A 20,870-nucleotide genomic window follows, 5' to 3' on the forward strand; every position below is an offset into this window, starting at 1 on the left:
GACCAAGACGCTGAAACAGGGAATTTCTAACTGCCGGTCGGAATCGATTAATAGCGGATTGGCGGTATCTTCCGCAGGCGCTAAACCAACATTGGTCAATTTTGCCCAAAGGGGAAAAGCTAATGTTCCACCCCGCTTACGTACTCCATCCCCGCCTTCGTAGCGGAACTGCCGTGAGTCTTGCGCTAAAATGAGATCATAGGCGGCAGTCTACCCTGTGAGACCAGAATTACTGAAAAGGGAAATGGAAGAGAAGGGCGAAGGATGGACGATAGTTTGTAATGTTGAGGATTTTGATGAGGTTTCATTAAGATTGAGATGGATGGTGGGATTTTGATGGCTTCGCAAATAGTATATATAGCCTCGATGGTTCCTGAGAAAGAACAATCATCTCATCACTGCATCAACAACACAACACAACACAATACAATACAACACAATACAACACACAGGCATTAACCAACTACCTTGTACAACTTCTCAACTTTCTCAACAAACAAACAAACAAACAAACAAACAAACCATCATCCACAATGGCTTCCAAGGCTGATTCTCAATATTTTCCCCTGGCCGGTGTTGCTCGAGACGGCTGGTCATCTGATACCGAAGCCACCGCAACCTGCTTGTGCGGCGCTGTGCAAGTCGTCTTTGTAAGTTCAACAATATCATGACTTGGTTTCGACAGAAAGTTGTACATGCTAACGTTGGTATTTAAACTATAGTCTACTGAAGCCCCTGGTCTGGTCTACACTTTTCACTGCAACTGCTTCGACTGTCGCAAGATCACCGGTTCCATGTTCGCCACCAACTTCACCGTCGACAACTCCTTCATCAAGTTTGTCCGCGGTGAAGACAACTTGTCTCACTGGGGCCAGGACAAGACGCCTGCTTCGGGAACCACAATGACCAACACCTTCTGCACGACCTGCGGCACCCTCATGTGGCGCAGAAGCGCCCTCACGCCTCACCACAGCTTCATGAGAGTTGGTACCGTCGATGATTTCAAGGTGCAGGAGACTAAGCTGCGACCTCAGCTTGAGCTTTTCACCGACAATCGTACCAGCTGGTTCCATGGAGTGGAGGGAGCGACCCAGTTCCCGGGTCCTTATAAATCGTCGGACGCGTAGAGCTGATGACGAGATGCGGAAACGACTTATCTTGGTCGATTGGTTAGAGCGTAATACCTATAGATACTTGGATGAATAGACAACTGGACTTCTCTCTCGACTATTTTGTTGCTTTCCCAGCGTGACGTGTTAAACGGTGTGGCTGCTTACCAGCCGCACTCTCGTTTTAAGCATACCACAGGCCGCCAAGGTAATGCAACATGCACAGAGGGCCAGCGGTGGGCAGATCTTGATTGCACGGAGCAAGTATCGGAAATCGTGTGTGTCGCTAGGAGCATAATCGACCACTGGGAGCTAAAAATACAAAGCGTCCAGACCGCGCCCTGTCATCCTCCTGTCCTACCCGAGTCCAAGGCCACGCTTCCGCCGTGCATTCCTCCACAACACGACGCCATCTACATCATGATCCCACTCTACTTGCACCCGCGGGTCAGCCCTTTCAAAAGCCGATGCGGCGCCCGACTATTGGTACCCAAACGGAGCGGAATCGTTCTAGACGGCCGGTACTGTCGCATTGAGTCACGCGCCGACGGGACGCTTGTGGGCTGATGCCTGAGCCAACACATGATCTCACGAGATTCAGCTCCCCGAGAGAGACAACGGCTTTTGGAGCCGATTTCTGTGCCTGCTCCAGACAACGCCAGGCCGCTTGCATTCTAGCATCTGGTTTCTGGGTGAGTCCTGGCCTCGGTAACTGTCTGAGTCGGAAGCCCCCGCATCCCATAATACGATGCTTGGCGCGTCGATCCCGCCAAAAGCTCCTCCGCTAGTGGCCGGCGTTGCCTCACTTACAGCCGGAGCTCTGCTGCCCTTCCCGTCCGCTGCCAGTCTACGGCGAGCTACGAGTATACATCTTACGCAATGGAAAAAGAGCAAGTAATCCTCTGGCCTCGTATTCACTGTACAACCCGTCATGCAGCTCTCAGCCACTGCTTTGCGACTTTCACCGCCAGGTGAGGGCTCGTTTGGGAAACGCGGTGCTCGTATTCTGAGAGGCTTTAAGCTTAACGTGGAAATGTGGATTGCGCAGATCCCCCAGAATGCGTGAGGCTGTCAGAATGTGTTGGCCGATTTTGCCATCAGCGAGCTGTCAAGAGTACCAATTGCACGGAATAGTCGGTAGCAAGTATACGAAACGTAGCATTGGGCATCCCAAGAGGTTTATGCATTGACAAGACTTGGGGAGATATAAAAAGGCAGGATGATTCCCGTTGAGACAAGAGTCTTGATCAGATCAGCTCACACACTCTCAAGATTCACACAAGACTCGCTACAATAAAACCATCATCTTCAATTCTTTACGCTTTCCCAAGTTTCGCCAACATGAAGTTCACCACCACTGCCGTTCTTGCCATTGCCGCATTCGTTGAATCAGCCACTGCTCTGGGCAAGGCTCGTGTCGTCAACAAGTGCCCCTTCAGCGTTACCCTCTGGTCCGTCGGCAGCGCCATCTCCCAGCCAACAACACTTGCTCAAGGCGGTTCCTATGGCGAGACCTTCTCGCGAGACCCCGTGACTGGCGGTCGTGCCATCAAGGTCACCGTTCAGCCCGATGGCCTCTACACCGGCAAGCCCCAGACCAACTTTGCCATCAACCTTGACAGCAACACCGTCTGGTACGATCTTTCGGATGTCTTTGGCGATGCCTTCAACGGCCACAAGGTGGTTGTTTCTAGCGCCAATACTGCTTGCCCTCAGATTGTTTGGGGCAGCGGTGTCCCTCCTGCGGGAAGCCAGGTCAAGAACTGCGGTGCGGATAAGGATGTCACTTTGACTCTGTGTGCTTAGAGTCAAGGATGGATTGAATATTTCAATGGAATGGTCTAAATGGTGTTTATGATAGAATTCCAAGTCCTAATTATGTTTAAGACTTATGACAGTATGAATTGATGAGTTTACTTTATTCGTATGGGGTCTTCTCTATAGTGATATGCATAACTTATCTGCCGTGATTGATACCTAGTAGCCTAGTGAAATGAAAATACTAGGTATGCCCAGTCTTTGTTCCATGCCGTGTCTTTGTTCAATGGAAGAAACCGTTGTTGTGATGCTGATGTGAACCGCAACTGAACCTCTTACTACCGACTTGTAGTGGTAATTGGCAAGACTACATGTGCAATTGATCACTGGTCACCAAAGCAAAAATGTACTTAGAGATATCACAACGTTAACAAATTTGTGAACAAGAGTGAAATTTTTTAAGAAAAAAAAAAACAAATTTCATATTGGTGCGACGTTTTGAGTTTCGAAACAAAAAAGAAAATCTCCGATACTGGGAATCGAACCCAGGGCTGCTCGGCACTCGAAGGATGAGAGCGAGCGATGTTAGCCACTACACCATATCGGATAGTCTTGTGTGATATTGCGCTTGGAAATATGCTCTAAGAGCCGCCGACCAAGACTTTTTCATCTCCTCGTCACCTAAAATCGCCTTCACAATAAGTTAGTAGACATCGTATAATTCATCTCCGTGGGAGATTTGGCGACATATATGGTAGCATTAGACACGTATGAACACAAAAGGTACAACGGTGACGCTATTTGTATCAGCTACCCTAACTATTTACAATACCTTGCCTCTCAAGACAAGGAAAAGAATTTGTGTCCTCCTCTTTTATATACACAGCTTTCGTCTTTATCGCGCCTCAGTCGTGTTGTACTGAATGTTAAACGTCTGAGTAAGCATGCTCTCATAATTCTTGGCATTGTTCACATCTCCATAGATGCTCACTGCCCTGATCAAGAACTGGTAGCTTCCCTCAGGAACGACGATACCCTCTTGTGTCATTCCGGTGAATGCGTTGACGAAAAAGGATCTTCCAGTGAACGGGAGAGGGTAGCCAGGAAGACTGCCTACGATATCGACGCCCAGCACATTCGTCGTGTTAACCTTGGCTTTTGTCTCGCCTGTAGCGAGGAGATCGACTCGGAGGAGAGGAGAACCGGCATCGATCTGCATGAGCGCGGCGGGATAATCAGGAGGAGGGTCAATGAGCTGCGGGGATCCATCAATAGGATAAGGAATAATAAACGTAGTGTTGTCGACGGCCGGCGTAGTCGAGTAGACGTTGTAGTGAATCATGTAGTTGAAGTCAGGGTCTAGCACCGGAAGCTTGGCCAAGCTGCCCACGATACCCAAGTAAGGAACAACAAGATCTTCACTATTCGTACCGTTCAGGGTAATATATCCGCTGTAAACGGGAAGGGCGGAAGCATTTAGTCCATGAGGGGGAGTCGCCACCACCGTAATCTCGGCCGATTTTCCTGCTGGGACTGTGACCTTGTTGTGGGAAAAGGCAAGCTTGGCCGAAGCGCCCTGGGCGATGGGGTTCGGGAATGGGGCCGGGAAGTGGCTGTCGCCATTTCCGTATGTGTACATGGTCAGAGAGGGAGTGTGGCCGATAGTGTATGTGACGCTTCGCTTTCCCGTGTTCTTGATCGAGAAGCTAGCCTTCTTGACAAAGTTGTCGGTATCGTTGAATGCAATGTTGGGGACGCTGAGCAAAGTTGTTGCGTGGGCAGCCTTGTAAGCTTGAGCCAAACCGGCGCCTTGCTGAGCGACAGGAGCCAACTCGTTGGCATAGAGGGTTGTTCCATCGTAGAAGGGCAGCTGCAGAGCCGTTGAAGATACCAAGTTCATCAGAGTCTTGGGGTCTTTGATGCCTCGTGCTTGCATAATCAGGGCGTAGACCGAGGCCATGAGCGGCGTAGCCATGGAAGTACCCTGGTCAATTTGGTAGCCTCCGGCGGGCAAGGGCCAGGTAGAGAGAATTGAACCTCCGGGGGTTGTGATGGAGGGGTTGATATCTGCTTGCCATGTCGGGCCCCAGCTTGTAAAGGTGTCAATGTAGTTGGGATTGACGGCATTGGGAACAAAGACGCCAGACTTGGCACTGGATGTTGGCTGGACAAAAGTCAAGTATAGGTCCTGGCCGCTGCTGATCTGCTTCTGCCACAAGACGCCTTGAGAATAGCCCGTCAATCCGAGACCTTTGGCATCGGTGGCTCCGATTTGGTAGGGGCTGTAGGTCAAGAAATGTTAGTTGTGTGTCTTGTGTGTCACCAACGAGAAAGGGGGGATTAAAGTCTTACTTTCCAGGCCCATCCAGGTAGAACATGTAGTACTGGGCATTTCTCAATTGCAGATTCGAAACTTCAGGCCAGGAGTCGCAAGCATCTTGTGACAGGAGAACGACTACATTGCTGAGGTCGGCTGGCGCCTTGTCATTGAGAGGATTGCAAGCGCCATAAGAGCCATCAGTAGTAAATTCGGGTGTCACTGCCCACACCGGGAGAGTGATGTTGGGGAATGGGAAAGATCCAGGGGTATACACAAAGAGAGTCTGGTTACTTGTGGAGTTGTCGGTGCTCACATATCCCGCGGTTCCCAAAATCGGCGTCCAAGTGCTCTCAACAGATGACACCGCGGTGACGCCTTTGCCGTTGGCCGGAGTGCCTGCAACAAACAGTCCTCCTGAGCCTGAGTTACCGTTGGCCACCGTGCAGGGGACACCGGCTTCGACTACACGCGAAACAGCAACTGAAAAGGAGTCTTCGGTCCAGCCGGATGATCCACCAAGAGAGATGGTGATGATATCCGCTCCGTCTTCGTAAGCCTTGTTGACAGCTGCAATGGCAACGTCGGCTCCAACATCACCGGAGCAGCCAAAGACTCTGTACATGCCAATAGTTGCCCCGGGAGCGGCGCCCGTGAAGCCCATGGGGTTTGGCAACGCTCCAATGATGCCCGTGACGTGTGTTCCGTGGCCATCGCAAGTGCTAAAGGGTTCACCGCCAGGCACGGGGGTATTGCTTCCATTGTAATCGTCTCCAACCAGGTCCATTCCATAACTGACGACGCAACCCTCGCCAAAGCATGCACCCAAAGCGGGATGGTTGAAATCAACTCCAGTGTCGATGATGCTAATCTTGACACCCTTGCCTGTGATTCCCTCAGCGTGAAGCTTATCGACCTCGACGGCAACGTGTGGCGCATAAGTGTCCTTTGTAGACGTTGCTCTGCGTAGCAGATCTGAGGCTTCTTTCAAGTGGCTAGAATCACTGCTGATTGAGCTAATTGACGTATTCGCGGGTCTTTTGTAGAGCTGGACAGGCCACACCTGTTTGACGGAGGGAACAGATAGGATTTTGGCAACCGAAGAACGGATATCCAGATCAATGGTTTTCAGTTGGAAGGAAGCGCCTTTGAACAAGGTATAGTTGAGGTTCATCCGCTTGGTCGCAGGGAGGCCATGCCGTTGAAGGTCGCTAAAGAGCGATGCTTCTTCCTATTTGTAATGATAAGGTTAGAACTCGACGTTTGAACTGTGGAACTGACACGCTGGAAGGGCAATGGAGAGAATCGAGTCAACGCACATGGCCGTCCTCGTACTCGACAATGTAAGCCCCTGGAACAAAAGGCAACTCTCCCCTTGTCCAGTCTTCCTTTCCATTGGCGATTCCTTGAGGGCTCTGGGCAGCCGCATTGGCGCCCTCTGCCAGAAGAAGACCCAAGATGGGCAGCAAGCGGAGGTATGCTACCATTTTGTTTTCGTAGCAAACAGTCCCGAGAGCTGAAACTCGCAACTATGGTGCTGCTTGGCCGGAACGAAAGCGAGAACTCATCTCAAGACAGCACCCCATGTCTTTATATACCTGAAAAAAGGCACCACAACTCAATTCCCGTACCTGCCAAGGCCGTAACGTCTCATTCGATCCATCTTTGCCACCCGAGAATGGCTGTAGCTGTACCGGCAATGGCGAGCTTCCATTTGCGAGGTACGATGCGGGGACCGGGATCCTCAATGGCACACAACCAAGTAGACGAAAGCTGCATTTCCGAATGCCATCACTCTTCCAGGTACGACGCAATACATGTGATGGTGGTCTAAAGCCTCTAGTCCCGCAACTTTGAGTGGAGTCTTGTTTATACCTTATTTGTGGTCTGACAAGGCTATTGCTGGTGAGCTCTCTCGATCGAAAAGGAAGGTCAAAGCCGCATCGTCGTGACGGATCGAATCAGCACATTGATCTTCCATACTGTGCGGAGTCCTTTTGTGCTCATCATATCTGCGTTCAGGGACCTTCTAAATGAGGATGAAAAAAGCTTACTTGGGGCAGGGATAGATTTAGCTCAGCATCTCGTATCAAGTTCGTCTGGCTCGATTCAAGTTCATCCTACGGGTGTTTTGTCAATGAATAGTCTTGCGTGCATAGCGTATTTGACTAGCAACAAGGATCGTCGTGCCAACTACCTACAAAGGCATTCCATATTAACCCTTGGCCGGGATGAACGGCTGCAGACGAGCGTCGAATTAATCGGGCGGAGTCTTTTTGGTGGCAACGGCCGAATTGAGAAGAAGAACGTGCTCTATCTCGATATTAATCAGACATCACTAATGGCTCAATGCGTATTAATGAATTCGTACTGACCCCAACTCTGTTTGTATGCGATATGTTTGCGAAGCCAGATATAGGGCTAAGCTACTCGTAGCAACTCATCCGGGGATGACTTCTTTTCGAACTAATCGCAGAGATTGTCGAACCACAATTAAGGATTATCGTATTGTAATGGTCTAATGCGAGTAAGACTAGCAAACTGATTCCAAAGAAGGTAGCTGTGATAGGCAACACGGCTAGCAAAGTTCTCCAAATCCCTGCAGTGTGAGAAGAGTGTTGACCAAAGCCCTCCCACGAATATAGAATACCTGTAGGCGATTGTTTTCGGAATAATCGGAATATGCGAAAGCGCAAGGATCTGGCGTTTAAGGGCCTCGCGTCAGGGGTCAGGGGGTTAGAAAGAAGAAACAAAAGATCGAACGGACACCCACTTGACAGAGCAGCGAAAGGCCAAGGATACATAGGCTGCGGGAATCGGGTCGAGGCGGCGGTATAAGAGAGTCGACTAAGCTATTCCTAAACGACGAAGAATAACTTAAACATTGTCGGGTCTCGAATTGCAACTTGTTTCGTCCCCGGCGTTTCGAGACTTTTGCTTGAGCCTGCTGAACGACTTCATTGGCCTGAAGTATTATTAGACTCCTCATGCTAAGGATACAACATGGTAGAGACAGTCATATGCTGGGAATACTGCCATCATTCCTGACTCGGGGCTGAAAGCGTTATGTGACTGCAAAACAAACGGGCGTCGTGGAACAAGAAGAGACACCGAGAAGATGCGCGCAAGCTGAATTTTTGACGGCGCAGCGGACAGACACACAGCAAAAGCATAGAGCGTTTTCCCTTCCACGGTCACTATGGAAAGATGAAGAGTCTGCTATTTTGACGTGTATGCTCTCACGTCTGTCTGTACATCTCTGGGTGGGTAGCTGCTCAGCCAGCTTTCGGAGGAGGCGACGCTCGAGACGAGCCGTGGCATATGATGGTATGCAGACTTTGACAGAGATTTCCAGCTTGACATCTTCCTCTTCGCGACATCGTTAAAGCTTGTTCGTACGCAAGACACTTGCTGTGGTGGAAACTGGTCGACCCCATGTGAGGAACTCGCCTGCTTCGAAGTTTCGTTTCAGCTGGAAGTAGTAAGACGAGGGATGAAGAGCATACATGACCATAAGGCCTTACCCAAAGATCGAGACGGATGCCGTAACATTGAGTTCCATGCTGAAATCCAGCGAAAGGCTCCCTCCGTAGATACATCCATGGATGTACTCAGTTGCCAAGCATCATGATATCAACAGCTCAGAGGAAGGAGGAGTGATTCACTGCTGAGGAAGGCACAGCGCACAGACCAAGGCATTTGTCTATAAAGCTATCGCCCACCAGCCCAAGTTTCAACTTTCTTTCTCTTCTTCTACCCTCAGGAGGGGGAATAGGAAGCCTCGGTACTCTGAAGTTCAAGATCTCGGGGTACTAGTGCAGGAAGTTTTCTTCCTCTGCTCTATGAACTGATTCATAGGGGGCACAATCTTTGTTTTCCGTCTTTGACGCCTTTTTTCTCTCTTTCATTGTGAGCCCAGGCTTGACCTGGGGCATGAAGAAGGAGAACAAAGAACAGTCAGAAATGCGAAATGGTGTTTGTTTTGTTTGTCTGGCAAGACGTTGCGTTTGGGAACAAGGATCAGCGTCGTAGGATAGGCTCAGTAGTATCCATACAAAGGACACGTACAACAGCAGCCATCTTTGAGGCTGAGAGCTGTAGTTGGTTTGAACAGGCAGAGTCGGTAGTAATGAAGCCAGAGGACCCGGTTGCTATCCCGCCAAATATCGTGCTCGTGATGTTTGCGCGTTCAGCACATCAAGGGTCAAGCAAGGTATTGATCTCTCTCCCATCTCGACTGGTTTCCATCCTTTCTGTTTCTTCTGACTCTCTTCAAGCTCAGAATAATAGGTTTTTCATCTCCATCTTCCATCTCCATCGCCGTGTCCTCTTCATGCTCTCGTCAGACTGACTCTCCATCTTGCAGCCTTCCATCTCCGCCCTCGGAATGAAACTTCGATCGGACTTTTTCATCATCGCTTAGCAGACCGACCGGCAATCTGGCATGCGATCTGCGGCCCCCACGCAGCCAAACTCGATCCATTACATCCATCCATCCATCCATTATCCTCCCTCACCGACAGACCTCGACCACTTGCTCAGCCCTACCGTGAAAGCGCAGCGCAAACCACCCAAAAATCCCTCCATGTCTGGCTAGAGTCAGGGACAACTGCTGTCAACTGCTACATACCCTCGTTCAAAGCACCAGTACGAATGAAGCTCGACGGATCAAGATGCCGAACCTCTTATCTATCACGATGCTACTCACGCTAGCTTGGCTTCACCCTGGCCAAGTCTCCGCTTCGGCCAGGACATCCATCCCCATGGGGTTGCTACTGTAACGTTACGCTGTCAGGGACGAGCCTTTGAAGATGATGGTGCAAATAGGCGTCATGGCATCCGTACTTATGGGATATCGCGCCCAGTCCAGGCCAAAATAACATTGGCCACAGAGGCAATTGGGACGCGGCACGCAAGCATTGCCACTGCAGATATGAGGTTTCTCGTAGCGGTCGTGGGATTGGCCTCCCTAGGTAATATTCCACTGTTGAAGATGGAGCGTCTTTCAATCAATTCTAACCAGGCATATAGCACGCGCGCAGCTTTTGGGAATACCGACTGTGCCATTCAACATCACCTCGGATCGGACGTATGATTTGAGAAACGTCCATACCATAGTTGTCGACCTTGCACACTCGACTACCCGCGATCAAGATGGCCTTACTTTGATTCCTCCCACCCTTTGGGAGTTTGCAGAGACGTTTCGAGATGATCTTGCAGGCATTGGCATCAACACCATCTTGCTGCCTGGGCTCAAACCCATCAGCAATGCAATCTACCTCACTCTCGATAGCGACAAGTCGCAATTCGTCAATGCCGCTGGAAACAAGACTTCAGAGGGCTACCGTCTCTCTGTCACTTCTTCAGGAGTCACGGTCAGCGGCGCCAGTCCCCTCGGAGCGTGGTGGGGAACACGAACAGTCCTGCAGCAGGCTTTGATCAACAACAAGAAGATGAAGCTCGGAACAGGCGTCGATTCTCCTGGATGGCCGGAGAGAGGCATGATGGTAAGCTACCCGCAAGACATGGCCATGTGAAAGTAGTATGGGAAACTGAACAGCTAAATCAATGTTAGCTTGATGTTGGCCGCCATTATTATCCGGCAGACTTTCTCGCAGAGATGTGCTCCTACCTCTCCTTCTTCAAGCAAAACGTTTTCCATCTTCATCTCAGCGACCACGTCTGGGATCCTGCCAAGCTCGGCTCCCACGAGCTCGCGCTCCAGCTCTACGCTGCCTTCCGAGTTGATTCCGCTGATCCAGCAGTCGAGGGACTCGCGCGCCCGGCCAACGAAACGTATAGCCCATCAGCTTTCGACAATCTGCAGCAAAAGTGTGCACGCCGCGGTGTGACCATCTTGCCAGAGCTCGAGTCTCCCGGGCATTCGATGGCAACGACCGACTGGAGGCCCGAGATTGCGCTTGGTGACTTTAGCATGCTCAACTTGAGCCATCCCGAAACGCTTCCTACAGTCAAGTCATACTGGAAGGCGGTCATCAACAACTTCCATTCCAAGGTTGTGCACATTGGGGCAGACGAGTACGACAGCAACTTCATCAACGAGTACAGCACCTTTGTCAACGACATGAGTGCCTACATCCAATCCATTTCCGGGAAGAGCACTCGCATCTGGGGTACTTTCCCACCCTCTTCTGCCTCTGGCTCCATCAATGTCAACAAGGATGTGACGATTCAACACTGGCAGATTGGCCAAGACAACGGCCTGTTTGATTTTATCGACAAGGGATACAACATTGTCAACAGTGACGACTACTTCTACCTCGATCTCAAGTACTCCGACGGCGACGTCTACCCCAAAGAGCTCGATATTGAGCGTGTCTTTCACGGGTCTCCCGACGGCAGCGCGTTTGCACCCAACATCCTCGACAATGCCAACGCAACAAACAACCCCCCTCGAGACAGCCCCAACGTGCTTGGACACTTGGCTGTCGTGTGGAACGACTGGGGCCCAAATGCCAGCACCTACCACGAGGCTTACTACATGGTCCGTAACGGTTTGCCGGCTCTGGCTGACAAGCAATGGGGCAGCTCGCTGCAGGAGAAGGATTATGCTGGTCTATTTGCTACGCTGCAGCCAGCTGTGCCGGACCAGAACCTCGACCAGCGAATTGCCTCCAAAGGCTCGACCATTGTATCTTACAACTTTGGCCAAGGTACTCTCTCATCGGCGATTGCTGTTTTGGATAGCTCCGGAAACAACTACCACGGCCACCTCGAAAACGGCGCGTATGTGAGCGGCGGTGCTCTCCAACTCAACGGACGCGGAGCCTATCTCAAGACTCCTCTAACGAGCAAAGGGCGCAACTACACTCTTTCTTTCTCCGTGCTACCCAAGTCCCACGGCGGCGCGCTCTTTTCCGGCCCAGAGAGCAGCTTCCTCAACGGCAATGGCACATCAACCAATCTCATGCTCGTATCTCACAATATTGGTTATCCTGTCAACCTGACCCTGCCGTTGAACAAATGGAGCGACGTGACCGTGCAGGCTATTGGGCCGCAGACGTTCATCTCCGTCGGTACACAGCGTCAGGAAGTGACTATCCTGATGGGTATTTGGGGAGGATACATGCACGAGGGACCGATGGCAATCGAGGCGCCGCTTCAAACAATCGGGCAGGGAATGAATGGACAGATGAAGAACATCAAGCTTTCCAGCGATGTATAATCCGACAAGAAGTCGAAATGTTAATGCCCTTGTTTAATAATACAATCCACCTTTACGACCCAGTCGATATGAGAGCTATGCAGTATGGGAACTCGACGAATATCTCATGTGGCTTAATAGTGTGTATTGGCTAGAAGGCGACCTGACCTCTACAGAGAAACAAGCATACTCTCTTGAACTAGAAGACAGTCTCTGGGAAATACCTTGGCATTCTTGAACTACAGTTGAGTTGTCCAGCACTCCACCGCTGGGCGATTTTGAAGACGCTATTAGACAACCGAAGTGCTGACATTGCGGGCAACCAGTTACGCTTGATGTTCAATGGTTGACAAACTCATCGAATGCAAGCCGGTGAAGAAATCAGAGTTTACAGTACTAGTCATTTTTAAATGTGTTACACCATCTCTTCACACTCTTGACGACACTTGCCTCGTAGTTTTCAACGGATTCTCCACTTTCGCCATTTTCCGACTCATGATCTTCATTCCAACACGCAAGTTATCTCTATCGATTTCGAAAGAATGATGTTATCGACTCATCATGTCCAACGAAGATCAGAACTGAACGGCAAGCCATCTACCCACCGCCAGTGGAGTAAACATGATGTAATCCGCTGACAACGTTTAGCTTCTATGAGCTCATAGCTACGATACCGACAATTATATATATGGCTGAATCGCAATGATGGCAGACATTTTTCTTCAATTTATATTTTTGTTTTCAATTACTTCTAGACGCAAAACGACACTTGGAAGAAACAGAAACATAATAATTCATCATGTCTGAACACCCTGCGCATTACTCTGGCGAATTCCACGCTCGCGTCCCTCCGTCCGAGCCCATGATGAAAGGAGGAGTATGTCCATTCACACACACATCTTAATCATAGATCCCACGCATGAGAATACACCCTCAGCTAACCAATTGATCCTCTAGCATCAACCCGGCATCAAAGTCGGCAACGACCGCCTCCCAGAATCCCACCTCGAGACATTCCCTCCAGGAACCGCCCCTCCCGAATCATCCTTCCGCCCCAATCCCACATCAGAAATCCCAGGCCAAGCCAACAACCCCGAAGTCGACGCTTCCACCCGGACAGACCCCCTCGACTTCCCCGGCGCCACGTCAAAAGACGTAAACAACAGCTTCGGCCGCCCCCTACAAGGCCTCGAAGGCCGCGAAGTAGCCTCGCAGTTGCCGGGCAAGAAACACACCGGCTCGCGAACGCATCCTCACGGCCACAAGGAAGTGGGAGAAGGACTGGGCGCCATTGAGGCCAATGCCAACAAAACCGACCCCGTGAGAGAGCATGGGTGGGATCTGCCCGAGGGCGTGGAGAAGGGCACGAGGGGCAAGGTGGGTGGAAGCTTGCCTGGGGCGGAGGGGGTAGAGCCCGTCAAGGCGGATCAGGTTGCTTCGGAGAGGTTTTAAAGAAGATGAGATGCTGATTCTGGAGAGTCTTTGATGAAAATGTTTCTTGCGCTTTTGCACCCGGAGTCTAAAAGGACATTGTACAATGATGCCATGTATAATGGTTATGATCTATAAACACAAAACATACCACAGTCAGAATGCACTGAGTACATGTATAAGCTGCGGCTATCGCACCACGACAGCACGATCCCATCAGCATCCGGTGTCATGTAAATGAGATGAAAGCTATAAATAACTCACACTCACATACCCACGTCTCATATACATTAAGAATAGACCACATCTAGAACGAATAAGCAATTCCATACACACACAACCTCACTCGCTCACTTATACCTAGAATAGAATGCGTTAAAAAAAAAAGAGCATGTCCTAAACATCCCGCTTCCCAAATACAGACTTTGCTGTAAATCCTTCCACTTGGACCCTTCTTTCATAGCCCGTCACGGCGGCCTCATATATGCCCACTGCTTTTTCACGCCGATGCTTTGATTGATTCCACTGGATTCTATTTCACAATCATATCGGTTATCAGGGGTAGAGAGTCGCATTGGAGCATGATAAGGAACGCTGCTGAGTACAGGTAGGTAACATTCCGCTCGCCCTTTGCGTAGACCTCGGCCAAGGTGAAGTGAGACCAAAGCTACGCTTACCGTTATTCCGTGTCATAACGGCTGCATCGTATAAACGAAAGATGGGGATATCCAAGTATAAATTGAACAATGCATACACAACATGAATTAGAATGAATATACCTAGAGAAAAGAAGAAGAAAATGCAATCTCGATAGCAATAGTATAAAATACTTGACAGGCCATAGTTGAAAAACAAAACTGTCCAAAACACCCATATTATATAATATATATCCTTCCTGCGCCCGTCCCGTCGCATCGCAATGTATAACGTTCTTTTGGATCCTACCCCGTTGTACTAAGCCAGCAAGTAGTAAACAGATTAGCCAAATGTTTTTGTCAGAAAATCCGCACGCGTAATATCCAATGTGAGCCGCCTGCCAAACGATTCCAAATCAATAAATCTTTTCTTCGCTTTCCCAATTCCTGTATCCCAATCCCAATCCTACATTGATATCTTGGCAGATGTAAACCTGAATTCATGCATGCCAACTCGTGACATTTATTTGTCCACATTTGAATGGCTAGACAATCAAGTGAAGTCATAGGTGACCAAGCTCTCTCGGCCATCAGAGGTTTCTCTCAGGACCGTGACTCTCTGGTCGTCGGTCCCAACCCAGTTTCGCCTATGCTCTGCTTCGTCTGAGGAATCGTCCTCGTCGTCAGCATCGCCATAGTCTCTGCCTTGTCTGGGCCTAACTTCGACGCTCACGTCGTTCTGGTGTCCCTCGAGATCCCAGACTCGAATCTCGTCACCGCGCTGGCTGACACTAACAGCTCTGCCTTCTGGGGTCACGTCGGCATCGGCGATGCCCGAGGTGTGGCCGTAGAGCCTCGTGGCGTTGGAAATGACAAGGGACCTTTCCGTCGCAGTAACGACAAAGAGCACAAGAGTGTTGTCCTGCATGGTCGCGAGAAGGTAGGGGTGGCTGTAGCAGAGCTTGGTTGGCCCCCCCTCGTCATCGTCCATGTACAAGTCGGGAAAGTTGGAGCATGTAGGGCACTTTGGTCGGTACGAAGCAGTGGTGACCATTGCGCCCGTCTCGGCAGGCAGGGTGTAGGCAACGCGAGACGTGATGACATCCGGCTTGGAGCTGCCCGAGGGCCGGATGTCAAAGTTTTGGATGCCAATGGCCCAGCCGCCGACAGTGTCGAACGAGTAGGCAATGGAGGCGACAGCCGAGTTCTTGAGCTGGCGGAGAGACAAGACCAGCGGCTGTCGCGAGTAGTCGGACTTGAGTGACGACAGCACAAAGGGGTTGGAGAGGTCTGCGCTCTTGTCTACTTGGCCTCCCACTTGTAGCGTAGACAGTTGGTCGTCGCTCAGATAGCCCGTGTCATCATCGTGATGACTCGGGCCCGCAGCAGACGTCTGCTCCGGCTCCGGGGCGGGGGTCTCAAAGGTGTACAGGGTGATGAATCCCAGCTCGGCAGCCGTCAGGGCATAAGGGTACGAGTATGCGACTGAGGTGAGTCTGCCCACGTAGCTCTTGTCCTGGCGATACAAGACGGCCAGCCGGCCCTCGTTGACCGTCAGGCGCCAGATGCCAAAAGTGCCATCGTTGAAGCCCAGCATGATGTCCAAGGTGCCCGCCTGGAGCCTCTGACCGTCCAAAGCCAGCGCGGTGGGCACGAGGTGGATGCCGTCATGGGTCTCGGTGGTGGTCTGCGCAATAGAGAGCTGCGTGCGCAAGTCCCAGGCCCGGAGCCCGGCTTGCAGGTCGACGGTGACGGCGAGGCCATTGACGACCTTGACCAAGGTCCGGCGCTCCAGGATGGGAGTCAGGGAGAAGTTGGGGTTGACCTGGACCTGGCGCACCTCGCAGAGACCGCGTGCCCAGTTGTGCCGCAGACGGTACTGCTGCTTCCAGTCGACGAGGTCCGTCGGGTGGCTGGACTTGTCGGCCGGGTCAACGGGTTTGAAGGGCTTGACGGGCTCAGCTGGCTCGGCATCGGCATCGGCATCAGCATCAGCATCGACGGCCGTGGGGGCCGTGGAGGAGCGGCCGGGATTGGAGCCGTGGCCGTGGCCGTAGCTGGAGCTGGCCCCCGCAGGCGTTTGTGCTTGCGTTTGCGTTTGCGTCTGCGTCTGCGCCTGCGCCTGCGCCTGCGCCTCCTGGCCCTGCTCCCGATCTTGGCTTCCCGGGCTCTTGACCTTGAGACCGGGGATGCGATTGGCGCGCGGCAGAATGAACCTGCGGTAGTAGTGGGAGCGCCACAGCTGGGGATCCGAGGCGACTCTGTAGAACTGGCGCGACACGGGCGCGGCGGCCAGCAGCGTCTTCTCGTCGACGTAGGCGAAGATGCGCAGCAGCAGCTCGTCCGACACATCGCGGGTCACGTCGTACGAAGGCGTGCCGAGCTCCACGTCGACGGGTTTGGTGAGACGCAGCCGCTTGGCCGAGGCGTCGTGGAGGGAGTGGGTGGCAGAAGAGCCGTCTGGCCGGCGGCTGTTGCCATGGTCGCTGTACGACGCTTTTCTCTTCATGCTTCTGATGGCCATCATCTTTGCGTGTGTGCGTGTGTGCGTGAGTGTACTGATGCGATCAATATCAGTGATGGGTGTATGTGTGTGTTTGCGCGGAGGCTGGTATAAGCAGCGCCCGGATGCCCAACCAGGAGGAAAAAGAGGTGATGAAGAAGAAGAAGAAGAAGCAGCAGTAAAGATGAATGATGTAGAAGCAAAGCCGAGCAAGGCAAAAGCAGATTGGCCGTCAGCGACAGTTATCGCCTCTCCCCGGGTTTCGATCTCGGGGCGTCTCTGCCCTCTGGTCCAACGATTTGCAGCGTCGTCACGGGCATGCAGACACGCAGTGAAGCAGGTGCAGAAAAGGGTGATGATGCGGGTATGTGAGGGAGAAACAAGAAACAGCGAGGAGCTCTAATAAAAGGCGTTGAGGATGATGCAGTACAGTGAAAAGTGAAGAGAGAGAAGAGAAAAAAACGGCTGTCAAGGGAGGAAGAGAGACACGGAGATTGTGGAGTTGAATGCGGGCGACAAACGCACGTGGGATTGGAGGACGGAGGGGTTGAGGAGGAGGTTTATGTACTCGTATTGATGTCAGGCAAGGTATGGATGTTGGTTTATTTGGACGGGAAGACGGAGATGTGATATTGGATGATGGTGATGGATGGGGAGATTGGAGATTGGAGGTGACAACTGACGGGATGGACAGCGCTGAGGTTTGCTGCAAATACGCCCCGAAGCTGGCGGTTGTCGAGGCCCGAGTCCAGCACCGCACAGAGCTTGCACCGAACTTGCACAGAGCTTGAGCCCCCCCGTGGCACGCTGGCTCCGGGTCCCTGCCGGTCTTATATAGTGGCCCCCCCCCCCCCCCCCCCCCAAAGACGGCTCCTCCAGTGCTACCGTAGCGGTTTGCATCCAATTGATCCGTTGGGGCCTGCGGACGGCCCTGACGCGTCCCAAGTCTTGCTTGTCTATGTTGTCTTGTTTTCCCCTTGTCTGCCCTGTGCTTGTTTTCCCTTTGCTCTGCTTTGCTCTGCTTTGCTCTGCTCTGCCTTGCTTTGCCTGCATGCATCTGCCTGTGGAGCACTCAATGTACATGTACAGGTACCAGGTATGTACGTGCATGTATCAACTCTTCCCCCCCAAGACACACAAGGTACATCTGATGTACCCCCTTGTCCAGTCGCCGTCCAATCGATCAACTGCATCAATGTGCTTCAATTCAACTGCTGCACCGTTCAGCCACTAACAGGCACCCGGCCTAGACAGAAGCTTGCACTGATGGATTGGATTCTTGATGCCTTGCCGGGCTGCCAGTTGAGCTCCATCTGCTCCCCCACACCCCGGCAATCCATTCCAGCACATGTACCCCCAGTATGGCGCCCTCTGCAAAGAAGTACATGTACCCACTAGCCGCTATCAGCCCCAGGCCCCCCCTCCAGCAGAAACACCAAATCAACCACCATCACGATTTCTTTCCTTTTTCCTTTTTTTTTTTTTTTTTTTTTCGTTCTGCTTCCCAATTCGCGTCTAGATTTGTAATTAATTCACTCATTCACGCCCAGCCCCCAAACGATACCAAACCATTTAGCCGCTCTCTCCCTTTTTCCCCTTCTTCTTCTCTTCTGCTCCTCTACTCCCACCTGCTAACTACTGGGTACTAGGTAAGTCATAGCTCGGCCGTGGCTTCTTGGCCGGCTGCCCTCCCTGCGACAAGTCACTTCTCAAAAGAGTCGCCTGCAGGTACGCTTGTATCAGCCGCGGATGGCAGAACCAATAGATTGCCACAGTCCAAGCGGTGATTCAGAGTCCGAAATGCATGCGAGATGCAGGCAGAGGAGAAGAAGGAAAAAAGCAAAGAGAGACCAACAGCAAAAAGGCCCTTTCATCATACCGCTTTTGTTTAATATATGCAAGCCGCAAAACAACTCATCAAACCACCCCCCTTCCTTAGTGGCCATCTAGTCTCGGCCCTCACTCCGTTTCCTGGGGTGTTCAAAGTTCAGCTCTTTTTGGCTGCAGATTTACTACTCGTGTGTGTATTCTATCGTGAATCTAGCCTCTCGGCATACATGTACCAGACTGCAAAGGACTCCCTTTCTCCCCTCATTCTCTCATGAGCTCGCATCTCTCTCTCTCTCCTCTGCTTTCCAATGCAGTTCCCCTCCCCCCCGGTCACCTCCTTGTATGTCGTCCCCCTCCATCTCGTCTTTATCCTCAGACACGGCAAATATCAAAGCGTGTACTCCGTAGATGGGGGGGAAAAAAAGACAATAATTCCCCGGCCGCTTGTTGCATTCCCGAGGCTCCATGGATCTCCGGATAAACTTTTCTTTCTCCTAGCGTAGATCATCTGCACAGTTCCCGTGCTCGCGGCTCATATTTCGAATTGATGTCTCGTGCGCATGGCTCAGGGTTGAGAGGCTACTTGTGTGCTCGTAAATTCGTGTATATTCATCATAATCCGTTGTCATGTCATGTCATGGGCCAGACACCCACCCCACCCAAGTCGCTGACACAACCTCGATCGTCACAGCTGGACTCTGGCAAAGAGATCGTCGTATAGCTTCCCAACCCATCCGTCCGACGGCCCAGCCTTTGCAACAACCTCGAGTCCTCCCACCGCCCACAATGCAGCTGCTGCCACTACTGCGGCCTGGACTCCCAGCCACTGGCGTCTGCGTTGCCGCTTGGTCTTCTTATCAACCGTGACTGCTTCGCTTCCCCACCAGCCCTTTGTCGACGGTGCAATCCCGAACCACTTGGCCAGTCCCCAGACCATATGGGCGCATCCCATCCCAATCAAGCCCCTGTAGGCGGTAGCTGCAATGATGGGGTGCCTCGCGAAGCCGTGAGAGACGTAGGCTAGGCCAATGTTGGAGCTGTCGCCCTCCACCACTAGCGGCAAGACTCGGTTCATCACGACGTGCGCCCCCCAAAAAGCAAGCAAGACGTATCCAGACCAAGAGATCCAGCTGAGCGGCGGCCAGAGCTGAACCGACGGCCGAGGCGAAGCAGTCGACGAACGCATCATGGCATACATGCCGGGCGTTGACCCGCCATATCTCTCAATGTTCTGGGACCTCCTCAGAAGACGCAACGCAATGCCAGAGCCGATGTGCATCAGCACCGGCAGCCCAACCAGCAACGGCTCCGTGATGGGCGTCTGGTAGAGTTCTCGGGCCATGAGCAGGTAAGTCTCCGAGCCAGCCACGCTTCGTGTAACCGCGGGAATGAGGGACACATTGGCAAGGTGCATGGTGGTGAATACCGACACGGCATAGCTGGAGTACCTTTGCATCCGGCTCACTATGTTTGATAAAAAGACAAAGTCACAACCGGTCAGCATAAAAAAGGAACCACACACACACTTGCATCTCAGACAGGGTTGCAATGCAGCTGAAACTGGATAAAACCACGGGGGGAAACGCAATGGGTTAAAACGAGATAAAAATAAGAATAAAGGCGGCAATCAGGTCAGGGATAATCCAGGGACGACAAGGGGGGGGGGGGGGGGAAGCAAAGAGAGAGAGAAAAAGAAAGAAAAAAAAGGAAACGAACAATAATAGATGGCGCCTCGGCCACTGCCACTCAACCCCGGCGCCATGGTCGAGCCAGTCTTGATGCTGCCCGCACTGCCTTCCGCGGTGCCGTCGGCGTCCAACGAGTCGATTGGCTTCTTTTCTTCTGTCGGTGTGTCCGGGTCTGAGTCCATGGGCGCAGGATCCAGCTGGAGGAGAGAAATGGCCGTCAGTGTCGAGTTCCTCCGCTCTCGCCAGCCTCGCGGGCTCTCGGCGTCTGAGTCGCCGTCCATGGCGATTGCCGAGCCTTTGCTCTTCTTCTCTTTTCGATTCCTGCCTTGTATCTGAATCAAGGAATGAGTCTTTTCAATTTTTGAATTTTTCTCCTTTTCACCGTCGTCCTTGGGTATCAAAAGATTCCGAGATAAAAACGAAAATACCCGGGT

At 51.8% G+C, this 20,870-nt stretch overlaps 7 protein-coding genes across 7 annotated transcripts; 4 read left to right on the forward strand and 3 right to left on the reverse strand.

Annotated features, from left to right (window-relative positions):
• Positions 1-533: 533 nt before the first annotated feature.
• Positions 534-1,127, forward strand: Triagg1_6440 (uncharacterized protein; the record flags this gene model as incomplete). Its single annotated transcript, XM_062901065.1, has 2 exons — positions 534-650; positions 723-1,127. The coding sequence occupies 2 exons, from the start codon at positions 534-536 to the stop codon at positions 1,125-1,127; spliced, it is 522 nt and encodes a 173-aa protein (XP_062754693.1).
• A 1,323-nt stretch (positions 1,128-2,450) lies between these two features.
• Positions 2,451-2,915, forward strand: Triagg1_6441 (uncharacterized protein; the record flags this gene model as incomplete). Its single annotated transcript, XM_062901066.1, has 1 exon — positions 2,451-2,915. One exon carries the CDS (start codon positions 2,451-2,453, stop codon positions 2,913-2,915), a length of 465 nt encoding a protein of 154 aa, XP_062754694.1.
• An 847-nt stretch (positions 2,916-3,762) lies between these two features.
• Triagg1_6442 (uncharacterized protein) lies at positions 3,763-6,671 on the reverse strand (the record flags this gene model as incomplete). Its single annotated transcript, XM_062901067.1, has 3 exons — positions 3,763-5,149; positions 5,220-6,415; positions 6,504-6,671. The coding sequence occupies 3 exons, from the start codon at positions 6,669-6,671 to the stop codon at positions 3,763-3,765; spliced, it is 2,751 nt and encodes a 916-aa protein (XP_062754695.1).
• A 3,210-nt stretch (positions 6,672-9,881) lies between these two features.
• Triagg1_6443 (CAZyme family GH20) lies at positions 9,882-12,370 on the forward strand (the record flags this gene model as incomplete). Its single annotated transcript, XM_062901068.1, has 4 exons — positions 9,882-9,917; positions 9,980-10,157; positions 10,216-10,691; positions 10,760-12,370. The coding sequence occupies 4 exons, from the start codon at positions 9,882-9,884 to the stop codon at positions 12,368-12,370; spliced, it is 2,301 nt and encodes a 766-aa protein (XP_062754696.1).
• A 778-nt stretch (positions 12,371-13,148) lies between these two features.
• On the forward strand, positions 13,149-13,801 carry Triagg1_6444 (uncharacterized protein; the record flags this gene model as incomplete). The annotated part of the gene is made up of 2 exons (XM_062901069.1): positions 13,149-13,226; positions 13,307-13,801. 2 exons carry the CDS (start codon positions 13,149-13,151, stop codon positions 13,799-13,801), a joined length of 573 nt encoding a protein of 190 aa, XP_062754697.1.
• Positions 13,802-14,968: 1,167 nt separating this feature from the next.
• Triagg1_6445 (uncharacterized protein) lies at positions 14,969-16,942 on the reverse strand (the record flags this gene model as incomplete). The annotated part of the gene is made up of 1 exon (XM_062901070.1): positions 14,969-16,942. The coding sequence occupies one exon, from the start codon at positions 16,940-16,942 to the stop codon at positions 14,969-14,971; it is 1,974 nt and encodes a 657-aa protein (XP_062754698.1).
• A 2,491-nt stretch (positions 16,943-19,433) lies between these two features.
• Positions 19,434-20,717, reverse strand: Triagg1_6446 (uncharacterized protein; the record flags this gene model as incomplete). The annotated part of the gene is made up of 2 exons (XM_062901071.1): positions 19,434-20,212; positions 20,465-20,717. The coding sequence occupies 2 exons, from the start codon at positions 20,715-20,717 to the stop codon at positions 19,434-19,436; spliced, it is 1,032 nt and encodes a 343-aa protein (XP_062754699.1).
• Between the last annotated feature and the right edge of the window lie 153 nt (positions 20,718-20,870).

This window comes from Trichoderma aggressivum (assembly GCF_033847375.1).
Source record: "Trichoderma aggressivum f. europaeum strain CBS 100526 chromosome Unknown scaffold_025, whole genome shotgun sequence".
Taxonomy (NCBI): Eukaryota; Fungi; Ascomycota; class Sordariomycetes; order Hypocreales; family Hypocreaceae; genus Trichoderma; species Trichoderma aggressivum.